Source organism: Musa acuminata, chromosome BXJ3-1 (assembly GCF_036884655.1).
Source record: "Musa acuminata AAA Group cultivar baxijiao chromosome BXJ3-1, Cavendish_Baxijiao_AAA, whole genome shotgun sequence".
In the NCBI taxonomy this organism is placed as follows: domain Eukaryota; kingdom Viridiplantae; phylum Streptophyta; class Magnoliopsida; order Zingiberales; family Musaceae; genus Musa; species Musa acuminata.
The window spans coordinates 5,871,591-5,890,100 of NC_088349.1; the positions used below are offsets into that span (position 1 = coordinate 5,871,591).

An 18,510-nucleotide genomic window follows, 5' to 3' on the forward strand; every position below is an offset into this window, starting at 1 on the left:
CGAATCTCTTTGAAGGATTGCAATTTTGTATGAGTTTGATTCATGTCGATGCAGGAGGAATAGAAATGAGAAAAGTGAGGAAGAGGAGGAATAGAAATGAGACGTGGAGAGGGAGCCGCGAGAGGAAGAACTCAGAATTCAATTCATGGGAGTGGTATGCCAGCCAACAATTGAGCGAGGTGAAATTGAATTATTTGTTCCACGGGTTGTGGCAGGTCCGGCAAGGCAAAGGGGAGGAAGGCGGTGGCGGAGGCAAAAGTAAGTCGGAGGATAAAAGGTCAATTAGTAAGGAGCAGAATTTTGAAAAGTTGGGGCACTATACGCTAATTTATCATCATTAATATTTTTTTAATACAAAGTAATATATTTAATTAAAATAAAAAAATATTTAAATCTCTCTCTCTCTCTCTCTCTCTCTCTCTCTCTTCATATAATTAAATATTAACCGTCTCGTCTGATTTAACTGTAACAATATAATATACCTTTATTTCTCTACAGGCCACAAATTGAGTTATTTTGCTGACAGTTCAACGCTTATAATACACGTGATATCTACTCACGTCAGTCTAAACTCACAAAAATCCAGGGAAAGGAATCAATCTCCCAAATCTATGTATACAACCGCCGCATCTTTTAAGATGACGGATAACGAATGTCGCAACAATTCGCTGCGCCCTTTTGTCACTAAATGTTATCGCTACTTTTAGACCTCTTTAATATTTTAATTTTTTAAAAAAATTATATTAAAAATTTTATAATTATAAAAATAAAATATTTAATTCTATTAATCATAACGTCGATGGTTTTATTGACCAAAGCACAAAAATGATGAGAAAAAAATAATGTTAATGTTTTAGTTATGTTTTTTATGGTAACAGACAATGATATTATTAGGAGCTATGGATAGCTATTGTAAATGAGGAGGAAGAGCGACAATGAGAGTTGAGACGAAGGAAGAGGATGATGCAGATGTCGACGTTATGCGTCTATGTTGGTGTTGTTCGGCAACTGCATCGACGTTGCTCCGCAACCCCATCCGACTCTAACCTAGTCGGATGACTTCCACCCTCTCCTCAACCACCTTACGTCGTCACTTCATGGTTGTTTACTCTAGATCTACGAGCTTCTTCTTCCAAGATGTTACCTTGGATTCAAAGGTGGAGAGGCAAGAGCTAGAGGATGATGAGGCCATAGAGTGCCAAAGGAAGATAGCAAGATTGGAATTGCAAGAAGTGCAAAGGGAGCATACTCATTGTAGACCTACATTAAAAACAAGACAGCCAACATCGAGAGAGTGACAAGCGACATAGGTGACCTAAAGGACGTGATGAGCCATGCGAAAGTTGGCTCCATGGATAGACACATCACAGGCCCAACAAAGGAAGGTCGCGTCTGGCTCATAGTAGACTGTCGTCCTTTCATCGCTTGATATCTACATTAGTACTGATATGGATATAGAGTGTTAGTATCTATGTCGTTCTTTTTTCTCTCCCTTTGTCTTACCTCTCGCTCTTCCTCCTCATCTACAATAGTCACTCGCGGCCTACAATAATATTATTGTCTATTATCACCAAAAACATAACTAAGATATTAAAATTACTATTTTGTCTTGTATTTTTATATTTTTTTCGATAAAATCATTGACGAAATTAGATGTTTCACTTTATGTAAGAATTCTAATGTAACTTTTTATATCGATGAACTAAAATGTTGAAGAAGTCTAACTACATAGCTAATATATAAATAATCTACTTGCCTACTTACAAATCAATATGCTTCTCTTATATATATATATATATATATATATATATATATATATATAATATAAAAAGTAAAAGAGAACGATCAGCGACAGCCGGCGTTTCCTTCGAGATGCATCTGCCAATCCGACATCAACCGTCCACCGACAAAACGGAGGAATTCCTGATGTACCAACAACTGCGATACATATCGATCAGATCACATGATATTTGAATTCCCCGATCTGTTGTGATATGATATGGTCTTCTTGGGACTTGATGCATATATTTCTACACATACGGATTCCACCAAATCTGATTCAGTCAACCTCAACGGGGTTTGGGCCATTCGAGATTCGAGATACAGTTTTGGAGAGCCACAACATGCTTGCGGCAAGAAATAGGTTTTAATGAACTGTACATCGATATCTCAATAAAGAACCTGCGAATGCGCATCGGCTCCAGACTTAACAGTGCAAAGATGTCGGCTTGCGAATGTGCCGTACACCCTCGTGAATAGGGAGCAGACGCCTGCATGGATGCTGGCGCTGTAATGGCCCAGCATGGCGTGCACGTGCATGATCGCACGCAGAACGGGTACCTGCATGTGCTGTGGCGAGAGGTTCAAGGCAGGTGGAGCAGCTGCAGCTGCAGCGCCACCGCGACTGCAAGGCAGAGGAGGCCTCGGCTCGCTGGCGACATGGTCGGCCACCGCCGCGCGGCGCGATTCGGCGAGCTTAACAGCGGCGGCATCGTGTTGTTGATCAGCGGCAGGCCTCCTGCCATCTGATTCCCGTAGCCCATGGACTTGAGACTGCAATGGTTTGATGTTGTCAGACTCCACGCGTCATGTCATTGGCTCGGAAAAAGTCGGTAAAAGAGATGGCTACCTCGTGGTGCTGGGGCACAAGGTGACGGTGTAGCCGGCGGTGGCGGCGGTGGGACAGGTGAACGTGGAGGTCGCGTCGTCGTAAGCGTAGCTGTACGCCCTGGGGCACGCGTTCTTGAAGAACTGTGAGTACGCCGTCGGGCCGCACGTGCCGGGGCTGCCGAACTCGCCGCTGCAGCAGTACCTCGCGGTCCGGAACGCCTCGCACGCGCTCCGGCACGCAGCCGTTTCCCCGCCGGGCTGCGCCACCCGCAGCTCCGCGGGGCACAACCCGTTGAGATCCACCAGACACCCCGTGGGCCCACAGCTACCCCCGGGAGACCCACTCTGCGGGACTACCAGCATGGGCACGTTGGATCCGTCCACGAGGCTGACGTCGTAGAAGTCGGTCCCGCCGCTGCCGCCCAGGGTGAACTCGGCGAGGGTGGCGGGAGGGGCCGCGCCGCCCCCGGAGCACTCCAATGAGCCGGAGCCGCAGTCGCCGGTGGCGCAGGAGAAGCGGCCGGAAGCAGGGTCAGCGGCACAGATAGTGCGGGCCCAGAGGCGGCCGGACCATGGGACGGGGGCGTCGAGTGTGCGGGACTCTGAAGGGGCGAGGGCGAAGCCTGTGGTGGCGAGCGGGGCCGAACCAGCGCTGGCGAGGACGCCCGGCCACACCGTGTAGGCGCAGTTGTTCGTCACCGTGAACGTAGCAGAAAGGACACCCGGCGAGGAACCAGACGCTAACACCAACACAACAAGAAGAAGAACGAGAGAAGAGGTGGATTGGAGTGGTGGAAGAGAGGGAGGCATCGCGACCAATTTCTCGGAGGAGAAGACGTGTGAGGAGATAGACAAACCTGCATGAATATATATTTATAGAGGAGGTTGGCATCAGATCCATTGATTGCAGAGCTTGCACCATTAAAATTCTCAATGGCCGGTGGAGTTGAGGACGAGGCGCAGAAATATTTTATATCCATCTCGCTAATTCTGTCCACGACTTGGTCCTACTTGGGAAGAGAGCAGGTGTAAGATTTTGTCTGCGCAAGAGAATCTTACCCATCTGATCGTCATCTGCCCACATCTCAGCCGTGCATCATCGATTCTTAAAGCAGTGTTGTTGGATCACAGCGTCTGATAGGGTGGAAAAGAGGAGCTAGCAGAGACGTGAGAGAATAGCCAATGCACCGACAGAAGCAGTTCGTTTGGATCAGATCACACCTGAGGAAAAGCTCACGTCATGTCAATGTTGACTTACCCTTTAGCAAAGCATGTAATGACCTCAATGTTCGAGGAAACGATGGAGAGAGAGAGAGACATGGTGCCTTGGCGGAGGAAGTTGGCAGTTCGGATGTTGCAAAAGAAAAGGCGAAGCTATTGTAGAGGAGATGATACATATCTTCTTGTTTATGTTTGTTCTCATGCAAGTAAGCTCGGACGAGATGTCTCTTGTGCTAGTAGCTAAAGCTCTCAGATCTACATACGTGACCAGTCTCTGTTAAGGTACCTGAAATGAGGTATCCATAATCAATTTAAGAACACGGACAAGTAAAACGACAATTACACAGTTTGATATAATATTTAAAATAAAATCCAATTTTTTTATTTTAATATTCTCTTACATATTTACAATGTTATTTAATATTCTCTTACATACCGAGGGTTGGAGTCAGCATCATAGGAAGTGATGAGAGCGGTGCTGGATCAGGTCGGCAAGTCTCACATGGGACGGTGGACGGGGCCTCTTGTGCTACTGCATTACACGTCAAAATCATTGTCACCGGCGAAGCAAGCTCAATAGTTTTTTAGTGCCTCCGGACGATTTCAGGATATTTCAAATGGCACCCTGTGTTATGTCAGCTTATACATACTAACACATAGCACAAGCTGCACATAGCACACTGTTAATTAAGTATCAGGTCCTTCTTGTAATAATAATATTGCATCATATTGTTAACATCCTAAAAGAAAATTGATGCTATAAGAAACAATAGTAGCAACATTAAATTTGATTACTTGGGCCAACTAATCCATATTATTTCTTGGGAACGGATGCTGAACAATGGTGGTTACTTCTCTTTACAGATACCAGGCAAGATTAAACAGATGATCATTGACAGCAGCAACCAGATTAAGTAAATCCTAACAAGTTGGCAGATGAAAAAATATCCAAAATCTACCAAACATATCAAATTGATGCATATTTATATACAACTCAAATTCACTTAGTCAAACTAGGAAATGAAGCTCGTAGGAAACACAGATATTGGAAATAAGAGATGCTGTTTCACCACATCACACACAATTAAGAGATATTGGAAATAAGGTTCATGTATAGAGGAAGCTAAATCTTCTCAGATAAAGATCATGAAACCATGAGACTCTTACAGCATCTATATGTGGTGTATATGGTTGCCTAAGGGTGTATAGGTCACATGAAAGCCCAAACACATCTCAACTATGGATCCAGAAAGCAGATCAATAACAAAATTTAAAACAATACATATATGGATGTCAACCATATTAAAATGAGATATCTAATGAGAAGCACGTATAGATCAGATTTAAATGCATGATTTATGCAACAATAGTAACAAATTGTAAGTTTTATATATCTTTTATTATCATTAAGATTTGCAAAAACATCATATATCTAGTTAAACTTAAAAGTTTTTAAATCTTCTTTTTACAGTTTCTATTAATACTTTTTTTTTAGATTGATCATATTATTATTGTGTAATAGATTGATCGACATTAAAGGATATCCAAATATAATATAAATCGGATCTCAATGCCCTTTGGGTATCTAAGACTAATTTTATAGTATGATCAAAATTTGTACCAATATCTGGATAAAATGTGCACTATATACCAAAACTGATTTTAAAATATCTGAATCTGTCACCATCTAGATTTAAATTCAATTTTAAACTGATACTACCTGTGAGAAATAGTATAACTTTTTTTTGTGAGAAATAGGCTGACCCAGCTAAAGAAATCAGCCGTAAAATAAAGAAAGAATAACTTGAAAAACCAACATCACCAAGAAAATATCAGGAGATTACTTAAAAGTCATTATGCAAGCCTATAATAAGAAAAATTTTGATATTTTTAGCTGAATTTTGGCATCATCTCCAACAGATTTTTTTTTTCTGTAGTGCATCTTGGAAGAATCAACAACCCAAATTTTCTATCTGAATAGAAGAAAAATGAAATCTTAAGGTTGTGTGATGAATGGGTTTTGGGAATTAGAGAACAAAGGTGGCACCAGAAAAAATAGCCCACTTGTTTCAGGCAAGAATGAATGGGACTGACTCATCGACTCGAGTTCCCGAGCGACCTCCACTCTTAGACTCGAGCTTTCACTTCTGCCTTTTCTCTTGTTTTGAGTTTTAAGCTTTTTAGGGAAAGATGAGGGTATGAACTAACATAGTGTTGTCAGATTCTTACAACTAAATAGAAATAATAAACTAGACTTGTATCTACTACATATCATGTTTAACGAAATTAGGCATAGATGGCAGGTCTTCTTGTACATGACCTAAAAGACAGAACAACAAACGATTCTCCCATTCCAACTAATGTAGTGCAAGAACCTTAGTTGGAGCCCAAATCAGATTCTTATAATGATCACAGTAGAGCATATATTCTTTCTTCAGTTATCAGGACTTTTCTTAAAACTAATGCCACATAATAGAACACCAAAGTAATAAGCACACCAGTAAGAATAGAAATCAAAACAGTTCAAGAAAGAGAGACAAGACACAACAACAATGACAATAACAACAATAACAACAAAACCGTAAGTCCTAACTATGTGGGATCAACTACATAAATCTTTTGCCACCATTGAGATTGGTAAAAAACCATATGTTTAGTTAAATTTAGAATACGTAAATATTTATTTATAATTTTCATTAAAATCTTTTTAAGTCTTTCTCTATCTTTTCTCGTACCACTAACATTAATTATTTCAAAAAAGGGACGACATAACGAGCTAAAATGGAATTCACCTAAGAGTATTTATTAAGACAATCTATACATATTTTTAAGTAAAAAAAATTAATAATCATGTAACATTGCACGTGACAAACTTTTACATATTTCAGCACAGCAGTAAATTTGTTACTGAACAGCCAAAGCAAATTACACAAAAATATTCCAGCCTCCTGTGTCAGAACTGATTGTAGAAACTATGTATGTTTCATGTTAAATATCAAACATCATGAACAAGCACAGCCGCCATTACTTAATGAGAACTCGTCTTAAATCACAACATGTCATGGTATGATCCGATGAGGTAACTAATTCATTAACTTGATGAACATTCACCAGGGATCCAAAATACTTAAATTTAAGTTAAAAGTACTAAACTCACTTTGCTCATTCATCAATTTAATTCTTGTCTCACATCCGATGCAAAACTAAACTGCAGCAACAATCCCTCTCACTTAAAAGGCTTGATGTCCTTGTCGAGGTCTAAACATGAAACCAAACCCAGGTAAGCTACACATGAGGCCTAGCCCAATGGAATAGGCTAGCTCCATGTTGTAATGTACACCTCTAACCTCAGACATGGATAAGTCTTTCCTATTTGGTTCCTCAAAATGCCCAATACTAAGTCAACTCTAATACTATGTCACGATCTGATCTGATGGATAAATGACTCACTAGATGAGTATAAACCACCAACCTAAAGTTCTCATGCACAAGATAATACTACTAGACACATCCAGCTGATAAACTGACTCGATTCTTTACCCACATCCAATGCATCCAATGTATCTGATGTATCCGATGTAGAACTAAATTGGGATGTAACACAAAATGCAAGCACAGAGTGAACGTATGCATATTCATTCATACAATTCATACTTTTCAGTGTAGCTTGTACTACTCAGAGTTCCAGACCAGTTTTGTCCAATAGAGCATCAGATAAATGCATCAAGATGAAGCATATTTAAATATTATAATATTTCTATTAAAACAATACTACTGCAATATAACCTCTGATTCATAGCAGAATGTACGACAATGAAACACCAATAAAAGGCTGACCAGTCATTTAACCCAGACATAACCAAACAACATTAACAATGAAAATCTCTATAACAACAACCATCATGACACAAAGGCATGACATTAAGCATATCATTCATCAAGACAAGTGATCATCAAGAATTCCTGTTAAAGCATCCCACAGCTTTACACAAAACATTATCATCAAAGGGATCCAGCAACAGTTACATCATTCAAAAATCAAGAACAAGAGGTAACTTACAAGCCAAAATGAAGCCACAGTTCAACTGCATAATGCAAAATCATAATGACAATAACATGACAAAGCTAAATAAAATGGAAAGAAGCTGCAACAAGAATGATGTTTAGAGAAATGTAGCAAAGCAATTATACAAGCGCATAAGTAAATATCTGAAAAACGAGGCAGAAACACATATAATGCATACAAATTTTGTTCAGTAAACCCCAAAGTAGGTAACAATCCATCAAAATCAACAGAAGAACAGAACATGTCCATATCCTTTGCAGATAGGGGAAAAACATAAAGCCAAGCACAAAAAAGGAGTACTACCAACTATCAATATTAGGTGGAACAAAAGAAATCTAAGGGAATGTTTGAAAGTGATTAATCCTCAGTTCTTGCCAGGGAATTCCCTAGTAAAGTGCCGGATCTCGCCACAACTGTAACAGGACAGCACCTCCAACATCAAACCGTCCATCTCCGCCTGCATGGCCCCGAGAGCAATCCCTAGCAAAATGCAAAGAAAGTAAGCCAAAGCTTGAAAGTGATTGATCCTCAGTTCTTGCAAGGGAATTCCCTAGCAAAGTACCCCATCACGCCACAACTGTAACAGGACAGGTTGCCGTCACCACCTCAACCGCTATACCTTCCATCGCCTCCGACGCCCTGATAGCAATCCCTAGCAAGATGCCCCATCTCACCACAGTAATAACAAGCACCACCACCTTCGCCGCCACTGTAACAATCTCTAGCGATATGCCCAGCCTCAACGCAGCTATAACAAGCTCCGACCGCCTCTCCTACGCCAACCGCCACCATCGCTAACCCGGTAGTCCCAGCATACCCACCCTCCCGTAGAAATCACTCCGGCAGCCGCCGCCACCTTGGACGTCGGATCCGCCGGGCCCGGTGATGTCGACGGCCTTGATGGGGCCATCGTCTCCCTCGGCGACATCGCTCTCAGCGAAGGTCCGGTACACCTGGGCCTTGATGGGGTACCGATGGACGAAAAGGTCCTCCCCTCCGTCGTCCGGCCAGATGAAGCCGAACCCCTTGGTGTCGTTGAACCACTTCACCGTGCCCCTCGATCGGCCGCTTGCCTGCACCATCGGATCGATCGAGCCGATCTCGAACACCACGAAGGAACCCTAAGAAGCCTCCCCTCGTCACTCCCTCTCCCGGTCGCCATGTAACGAGCGAGCGAGCCCTGCGAGGCGAGAGGGACACCGTGGCAGAATGATGACCGTTGGATGGGAAAAGAGATCGGTGATGACGGGGCCAAAATAACGCCTTGATTGATGATGTGTTCTTCGAAGTGGCACGAAATTTCATTACATCAAATACCATACACGCATTTGAATATGAGATTTATTATTATATAATAATATAGGATACAGCCCAATTTGACGACATGCTGTCTGACAATCGTTCACAGCCACATCAGTGCCGATCAGGAGTCTTAAAGTCAATATGACAGATCACGTCAGTACCACACCCCTTGGGCATGACAACATCGATCAAATACGACACCACTCTGACGATGCCGATCGAGAACGACATTGTCTCATGAGGATCGGGACATCGATCGAGTATGATGTCGCCCTACAAAGATCGGGATGACACCGACCAAGTACAATGTCTCCTCGCAAAGATCGAGACGACATCGACCAAGTATGACACCACCCCATAAAGATCGGGACGACACCAATTAAGTACAACGTCGCCCCACAAAGATCGAAATGACGTCAATCAAGTACAACGTCGTCCCACAAAGATCAGGACGGTGCTAGTCAAGTGTGACGCCACTGTTCGGCATCAAGGCACAAAGGACGATCAATGATCGCACAAAAAGTATAAGTTCGCTGCTTAAAGGATCGGCGGCCATGAATGAGTTAGGTACGATCGATCCCCTTACGCAGGGTATAAAAACCCATCGCTTGGCCAGCGCCAGGGGTCTTGATTATTTTTCCACCAAGCTCTAACTAAATCTTCGGAGGGGTCGAGTCAGAAAATCTCCCTCCCGACCCCAACTTGTGTGCAAGAGCCCGACATCAAGGAAAGAAGCGACCAATCAAATGGGAACCCCTGCATTCCTGAAACGAGGTTTGAGCTCGACCCAACCGGACGACGACTTCCGCCACCCGAGTATCCACGTAGGCGATCTTGCATGTTCGGGACAGGATCGAACTATACTGACTCTCTAGCCACGGCGTAAAGGTTCACAAACACTGACCAACTGATATCATAATGAGAAAATTTTAAGATTAATTTTTTACTTATTTTTCTAATTCTTTTTGCTTTGTAATAATACCTTATTCTACTAAAGTATACAAAAAATAATACCTTATGTTTTAATGTTTCAGCTCACTATATTGATATTTCATTAGTTATCGGTTTATTTTCTAACATCAGTGTACATTAGTCATCAATTATCACCATCCACTCCGATAGAATAATTGAATCATTAATTTTCCTACTTTAATGCAGCATATCTAAATCAGAATGTTATACAGATCAGTATAGGTCTCTTCCTTTGTTAAAATATTACATATGTCCTTTCAATTATTCTGCAGACAGATGCTATGCGTTCCACATGCTTTGGCCTGACATGGTTCAATGAAGAGCAACAGTAACTACAGTGGAGTTTTGGCCAGTAGCAATGGCTGCCTAGAAGTGGCAAGAACGACACATCTGTTACTTTTGTCATACACAGTGATGCGAAGTAATGGCGAGAGACATGGAAGATGGAGTATCCCATGCCACACATGCAAACACAAGTGAGATTTCTCTTTTTCCGTCCCTGGACATGCTCTCACAGTTTCTTGACTTTTCTGTAGTATTGTGATGAGATGATTTCACTCTCAACAGCATTGTTCACCTACCAGATTTTATGGGATTCTTTGCTTTTGTGTATTCCAATCAAAATGGTAGAAAAAAAACTAGATTTCCCTTCCAGAATCAAGCAACTGCAGATCTTACAGAATGAGGAGCAAGATGAACAAGAAAACTGAACTAAAAGAGGAGTGGCAAAGGAAGGTAGCTTCTATGCCTTGTCACAACATTTAATTGCAGGACAGGAAGGTGGAAACTTGCAGGAGAAAACAGCAGATTAATCTGATCACCTGTTGCAAAGACATGGTAAGACAAATCTGGTCTACTTCTGTACCTAATCCTACACTTCCATGGCTGTGATGTGAGTGGAAAAAGGAAACTAGAGTGATAGATACTGGAATTAATGATCTCACCACTCCAGCGGATGTCTTAGTGTGCTGTGCATGATTCTTGGAAACCAGAAACTTGACATTAAATTGTGCACTGACATAAAACAGCTCCTGATTTATGACTCAGTTTTAGACGAAAGTAATAAAGTCAAATGACATCACAAGGAGCTATTTCAGCAGATATATTATGAATAATGGAGCAAGTAGAAACTAAAGAAGATAGGAAGCATACACAGAAGGCATGGAAAAGACTCTGAAATCAGAATCAACTATGAATTGAGCAAACTATATATCAAAAAATTGGGTTTCTGTACCTAAGACCTGTACAAAATGATTCACCACAAGAACCCAGCAAAGCCAGTATCATAATGATGTATTACCTGATCAGATGGAGCAAAGCTGCATGCAATTTGTGTTTTTTTGAAAAGCCAAGTCTGGTCAAAATTGTCTGATTTATTTGAAGAAGAGTCACAGATTGTCTACAGAGAAATTTGGATGTCTTTCTAGGAATTGAACAGCCAGCTTCTGCTGAGAGCTAAGACATGCCAAATATCTAACTTTTCTTTGCATGTAATCAAAACAAATCAAATATCTTAATGATTCTCAAGGTTTAATGAGGCTAAGCATATCCAATATGGTTACATGACCCCAATCTCTCCAAACCCCTAGTTAGTGAAACTCCGCAATGCTTAATTGGTCCATGTCATTAAACAGACTATATGGACAAATATTTCGGACATAAAACCAGCATCTCCAATGGCTAGTTCATGCTCTAACAAGTTTCTCGATAGCTAGCATACCCAAGCAGCAAAATAGTTTCAAGCACAAAAACAACAAAGAATTGAAAGCCCTCTCTGTGGAAGCTTTTCATGTCTAAATGATACAATACGCAGTGACAAGATACAAAAAGGAAGAACATGCTAACTGGAAAACCTAAAGTCGTTTGATATGTAGTGGACATCATACACAGTAACAAAAGCTTCACTTAACATTAGTTCACCATTGAAAGCAGCCAATATACATTATCAGGCTTGAAAAGTTAGAATGCCCCTCCAAATAGTGATCTGCTAACAAAACCAATATAGGCTCCACTCTTTCAGCTTATGAAATCCTTGACTAGGGACAAACAATGCCCCCACGACCAAAATTCCCAAGCTAATCATGAACCAAACACATTCAACCACTTTGATGAACTAATAAGTTTAGGGAATTCTTTGGTGTGACCTTAAGAATGCATATAGAAGCAACCTCGAGGCATGTTCATTCCTGGACCTTCAGAAAAGATGCACATAGCTGGCCCTGCTGTTCTTCCGCGCCCATCAAACCCTTGCAAGGGTGTTTTCCCTAGACTCAATGGTATCCTCTGCTACTTCTTGATTGATAGAGCTCCAACCTAACCTTTGACTCCGGCAATAAGCTATCCACCTTTGGGTCCTGAACCATGTACCCCTGTTTGGAAGCCCACTCAAGCACCGTGAGAACCTCAGCCTGTGCCAAATCCTCACTATCAGGCACATGAAGTGCAATGTAGCACAACAATATCAATGCCGCAATCTGAACCAGATGTTCACCAAAATACACCAGCTGAACCAGGTGTTTTGACCCTCCCTCATTGATGATGGCTTTCGAATGATCAAGGTGGAGGTAGTTTTCGGTGCAAGCAAATTTGGTCAAGGCAATGACAGCCTCCTTTGAGACGACCATCTCCTGCTCATCAAGCAACCGGACCAATGGCGCTATAATTCGGGTCTCCGTTGCCCGGAATGTCCTTGACAAGCAGCCCAAGGCCACAATGCAGGGAACAAGAAGGTCATCATAGTCAGCCTTCTCTACAATCTTCAGAAACTGGTCGACCACTGCCCGAGCAGCTGGGGAACTCGGCTTGAACGCTGAACGCCTGAGATCGGAATGCTGCTCCGCCACACGTGCAATCTCCATGAGGGCCATGGCCGAATTGTACTGGACTTCGTCCGTCCCTTTCTCGAGGAGCACTGCAAAGCAGAGAAGAGCCCTGGACTCGGTGATGCTCTTGCAAATGGCCGGGTTGCCCTTGGCGAGCTGCCACAGGGCCTTCGCGGCCATGGCCTTCATGTAGGCTTTGGTGGCCGGGTCCTCGAACTCCCGGCCCTTGATGCTGGTCCCCGACAAGGTGACATGATGCTGCTTGCCGTTGCTGCTGGCGTGCGGGTTGTGGCTGTTGGAATTGTGCGGGACCTTGTTGGATTTCACGGCCATGGTGGACTGGATCAAGGAGTGCATCTGGTTCGTGTTGGCGTTCTGGTTCTGGTCGGCGGTAGGATGCTTGACCATACCTTGCTCGGAGCTGTCCATGGCCACCGACGCACTGGCGTCGTTCCTGGCGGCTGCGGTGCTGCCGCTGCTGTTGGCCATGACGACGGAGTGGATTGACATATCCTTGGAGGGGATAGTGTACTTGCTGTGCTCCTGGACGGTCTCAAAGGCGAGGTGGCTGACGAGGAGGCGGACGACGTGGTTCTGGGCGAAGACGTCCTGGCACTTGGGGTGGCTGGCGGCTAGCTCGGAAACGGCCCAGGCGACCATGGCCTGGACCTTCATGGGTCCCTCCTTGAGGACCTTGGCAAAGGTGGAGCAGACGCCACCGAGGACCATCTGCTCGACGCTCTCCGGGTCGCGGGCGAGGAGACCGAGGGCGTGGGCGGCGCTCTCCTGGCCGTCGAGGCGGCCCTCTTTGATGAGGCGGAGGAGGGGGCCGACGCCGTCCTCCTCGATGATGAGCTTGCCGTAGCGGTCGTTGTCGCGGGCGAGGGAGACGAGGCTGGCGGCGGCGTCAGCGCGGGCGTCGAGGGAGCCGGTGTGCAGGGTGGCAATCTGCTCCCAGATGAGGAAGAGAATGGGTTCGTTCTGTGCGATCGGTGGGAGGCCGAGGTGAATGTCGCCGTCACTATCGTCGGAACCGGCGGAGGCGGAGGAGGAGACGCGGATGAGCCAGGAGACGTCGCCGATGGAGTTGTCGAGTTGGGTCGACATCTTCTTGAAGGCGGCGGCGGGGATGATGGTGAAGACGCGGCGGACGAGGCCGTGGGCGCGACATTTGGCGACGAGGGCGAGGGCCTTGTCGAGCACCTGCTCGGTGTCGTTCATGATGCGGCGAGCGGGCCGCTCGTACAGATCCGCACGGGCCGCCTGCCGCAGCAGCCCCGCCAGGCGCTCCGTCTTCGCCTTCAGCTCCGCGCACTCCTGCTTGAACGAGTGCGCGAAGTCCGCCAACTTGCTCACCTGGTCCGCCAGCTGGATCGGCTTCGCCAATATCTGCTTCACCCCGCCATCGCCCATCATCTTCTCCTAGCTTTCCTTTTCCTTCCCCCTCTCCTCCTCCTCCTCTTCCTCCTCCTCTTTCTGCTTCTGCGGATCAAATGACGGATATGATTTCACCAAAAAGAGGGGACCTTTTCATGTCCCCTCTCTCTGTCAGTTCCTGTTCTTCGCCTCCGGTGTCAAGAGAGGGGGAATGAATTGGTACCGGAGGAAATGATGGGCGTGCCGGCGAGGTGAACGGGAAAAGACACCAACGCCTTCGTCTTCTTCCTCCTCCGCCTCCGCCTCCGCCTGAGCCTACTTGTTTGCCTTTCTTTGCAGAGCCTACCGCGAATTTTGCTCCGCATCACAACCCATCTCCCCGTCTTCCTCCTCTTCCTCTTCCTTTTCTGCGTGCATTTATGGTGTGATATTATTAGCAGGAGGTTATTTCCATTGTAATCACACCAACTTGCCGCTGTAGTCTATAATCCTCCGTGTTTAGATCTAATTAGAGCCAACAAACCTAAAAAGCATCACACCTCTCTCATAAGCATGACGCCATAATTTTTTTTAATTTTTTTAAAACTTCGATTTTTTATTTTTCGTTTATTAACACGTTCTTATTTTCTAAACGATGAGATTACCCATGACTTTATTTCTCGTTGTTTTACGTGATCACCTTCGTCTCATTATTCTCGCCCTTATATGTCGATGTGTTTTCGCCATTGTTTGTCACCGTTAAGACATCTTTGTGACCATATATTGTCTTGTTTCGTCATTCTCATCGTTAACTTGGAACACGATAAATGAGTGATCATGGTAAGACTTTTCCTCTCTCTTCTCTTATATGGTCCATCGCATTAGGTGTCATCTATATCTTCTCGAGTTGTCATGCTCCCCTAATCGAGTGGCGACGAGGAGTGAAAACGAATGAAGGCATGCTCCTTTTATGATATTTTTTATTCTTGTTTCTCGTTGTTCTTTGTGCTTTCTTGTATACAATATATTCGGGACAAAAAAACACTATCGTTAATTTTATTTTTATTTGTTGTTAGTGTTTTTGTTTTGTATTTTTATCATATAATACTCATAAATATTTTTGGATATGCGACATTGTACGAAGGATAATGGTCCAATATAACCTTATTCTCATATACCATGGGTTGATTTTTGGTCGATAGTTTAATAATATGAAATGTTAGTCGTATCAACACCTTAGAACCCCTTGGGTGGCACTAGAGGGGTGTTGTAACATCTTTAGTATGTTCGCTTTCTATTTGATGAAAATCCTAATGAACATTGGGCATTCATCTATATTTAGAGCCTCCTCTGTGTGCGCTAGTTTAAGCCATTTTCGAGACCCATTTGTGCCTAATAAGAGTTAACTGTTTTGGATCTTGATTATCTTGCTCTTTTCATGTGCGATGATAATAAAATACTCACATGTTCATCTTTCTACCATTTTTTTCATTGTATAGGTCCTTTGTGGATTGCACGATATTAATGTTTAGGTTGATCCTTGCAAACGAATATTGCTCGAGTATCATATACCTTAGGCAATCCCAACTAAGAATATGACAAGATGAAAACAAGCTAGGACTCCTTTTAATACGAAAGGTTCGAAATTCAAGATGCGGAGGAGGGTCGAGGATGCCCTATTCAAAGATAGTACAACAAAAAGTATCTGAAGCGAAGGTAACGAGGGAAATGATAGTTGTAACATGGGCTATGACGAAAGGCCTTAGTGATGTCTCTATAATAATGGATGAAAGTGAAGATGAGGGCGTAAGACAAAAATCATTAGTAATATTATTTTTTAAAAATAAAAATAAAAAAAATCTGATTTACGAAAAAGTAGCATTTTAGATGTTTTTTAGCATGTAAGAAATTGAACAAGTAGCGGGATTTTTTTTATAATAAATCGATGCTAAGAATAGATTGATTTTTTCTTGTCTCATTTTTCGATCCAATCGGTCCGGTCCGATCTTGTTAGACTGAGTCTGACGATAATAATAATAATAACAACAATAATAATAACAACAATGATTTACGCTTATGTACTGAAATTATAATGAATCATGCGGCATGTGATCTATATATCACTTCGGCCTTACAATGGGGTCGTCCACCAGAAAGGACTTGGTTGGCATTATATTATGTATCATCCATCGTTTTCCATGGTTACCAATTCTTGACATGATCATCCTCCGGCTAGTAGAAATAAATTGTTATTGGCATGACTTCGGCCTTACAATTGCTGTAATATCATAATAAGATCAATCTCAAAATTTTAATTTATACTTAAACTCGAAAACATGAAAATTATTGAAAATTTTCTGGAAAATGATGACGTGCATAAAAAAAATCATAAATCATAAAGCAGGATAATAATAATAATAATAATAATAATAATAATAATAATAATAATAATAATAATTAACCCAATACACATGTCGACATCAAATCAAATGATAAAGCTAAAAAAAAGAAAATTCTCCATAATCATATAATAAATGGATTCAAAATTTGAGTTGTAAAGAAGATTCCAACTATTTTGGGTTCTATTCTCAAGTCATCGACTTACTTAAATCTTTCTATGACGTTCTAAGAGAGCTGGCCGCAGTCGGCGATGAGGACCTCCGTCTTGGTCTCGCCGCTCATGGAGCCCATCAAGTCGATCGCCTTCACCACCGACATCCCCGCCACCACGCGGCCGAAGACCACCTGCTCGCCGTCCAGCCACGGCGCCTTCTCCATGCAGATTGAAGAACTACGATCCGTTCATGTCCCGGCCCCCGTTCGCCATGGACAGCAGCCGGTGCTTCCTGGTGAAGTTCTCGTCCGCGAACTTACCGCCGTAGATCGACTCCATTCCCGTGCCGTCGTTGTGGGCGACGTCGCGGCCCTGGCACATGAAGCCCGGGGTCACCCGGAGGAAGCGCGTCCCCTTGTAGTGCAGCGGCTTCCCGGAGCGCTCCACGCCCCTCTCCCCGGTGCACAACGCCCGGCAGTTCCCGGCCGTCTTCGGCACCACGTCTGAATACAGCTCCATCACGATCCGCCCCACCGGTGCATCGTTGATGGTGATGTCGAAGAACACGCGAGGGCGACGGTTCACCGTGGCCATGATCGGAAGTAAGCAGACCGACCGGATCGTGATGAAGGCTGTGGGAGCATGCTAACACAGTGATCATGTGGTCACCTTTGCACGCTCCTCGCATGTATTAAAGCCTTATTGTATTGAAACGCAAACTGCAAAATGCTTTAAATGAATGTGACTTTGTCACTTGGCTTGTTTCGTTTGACATCAGTTTCCATCCCCGTGAATAAATGTGCTTTTGGGGTGCATAATTATTTTAGATTCCTTTTTCGTTTATTTTTTTTCCTTCTCGTAATCCTTACTGTTTTGGGCTCTTCTCTACTTAGCAGTTTATAAAGACTCGAGATATGATATCACTAAAAAATAATGTCTTCTATACTACATAATCTATTTATTATCCTTTTTTAAGGGTGGGGTTCTATATAACCTATGGTTTCAAAGTTTGAAATAACATATTTAACTCTCTAAATTTTAATATATGTTAGTGTAAACACCTTTTTTTCTATTTAGTGTAAACACCCTTTTTCTTAGCCGTGACCCGGGAGGTCGTCTCGGCTCGTTCGGGGGTCCGAATGGCGGGGATCTCCCTGGGGCGGTACTCGTCTCCATCGGGATGGTCGGGTGCGGCCTCGGACTCGGGGCGATGCGGCGACTCTTCCCAAGCGGGGATCACCGGCGCGTCCCGGTCGGGAGACCTCGGCTTGATACCTGCACAATGGTCGGGTGCGCTCGACCCGACCCCTCCGACGATCAAGTTAGAGAGATGCAGTGGCGGTTGTTTTTTGGGGGAATTCAGCCTCCTCTTTCCCTTCGGGCTTGAGGACGTTTATAGGGGAACCCGGCATTCTCGGCTGCGCCATCCCGTCGGTCGGGGCCGTATCTCTGATGGCGTCCGATATCGCTGAAGACGTTGCGTATGGGAGCGGGGATCGCAGGGTATGGGCGAGCTTCAACCGCTACCCACTTCCGTCTCGTCCTACTGTGCTGGGTCAACTGAAGGGGCTGCGGGCTCCGTGAGGCTAACGTCCGGACGCAGTCTG

The 18,510-nt window shown here is 43.8% G+C and overlaps 2 protein-coding genes and 2 pseudogenes across 3 annotated transcripts; all 4 read right to left on the minus strand.

Moving 5' to 3' along the window:
* Positions 1-1,987: 1,987 nt before the first annotated feature.
* On the minus strand, positions 1,988-7,867 carry LOC103984427 (thaumatin-like protein 1b). Of its 2 annotated transcripts, XM_018829720.2 has the most exons (5): positions 4,268-7,867; positions 3,929-4,117; positions 3,670-3,831; positions 2,630-3,467; positions 1,988-2,553 (listed from the first exon to the last, which is right to left on the minus strand). In XM_018829720.2, the coding sequence occupies exons 3-5, from the start codon at positions 3,692-3,694 to the stop codon at positions 2,364-2,366; spliced, it is 1,053 nt and encodes a 350-aa protein (XP_018685265.2). In that variant the 5' UTR covers positions 3,695-3,831; positions 3,929-4,117; positions 4,268-7,867; the 3' UTR covers positions 1,988-2,363. The 2 variants fall into 2 exon arrangements, with proteins under 2 accessions (XP_018685265.2, XP_064993080.1); XM_065137008.1 differs by lacking the exons at positions 3,929-4,117; positions 4,268-7,867 and having other exon boundaries at positions 3,670-3,877.
* A 149-nt stretch (positions 7,868-8,016) lies between these two features.
* On the minus strand, positions 8,017-9,176 carry LOC135629522 (cold shock protein 2-like; annotated as a pseudogene).
* Positions 9,177-11,929: 2,753 nt separating this feature from the next.
* On the minus strand, positions 11,930-14,835 carry LOC103984401 (uncharacterized). Its single transcript, XM_018829719.2, has 2 exons — positions 14,594-14,835; positions 11,930-14,519 (listed from the first exon to the last, which is right to left on the minus strand). Exon 2 carries the CDS (start codon positions 14,407-14,409, stop codon positions 12,442-12,444), a length of 1,968 nt encoding a protein of 655 aa, XP_018685264.1. The 5' UTR covers positions 14,410-14,519; positions 14,594-14,835; the 3' UTR covers positions 11,930-12,441.
* A 2,139-nt stretch (positions 14,836-16,974) lies between these two features.
* On the minus strand, positions 16,975-17,497 carry LOC103984390 (peptidyl-prolyl cis-trans isomerase-like; annotated as a pseudogene).
* Positions 17,498-18,510: the final 1,013 nt, after the last annotated feature.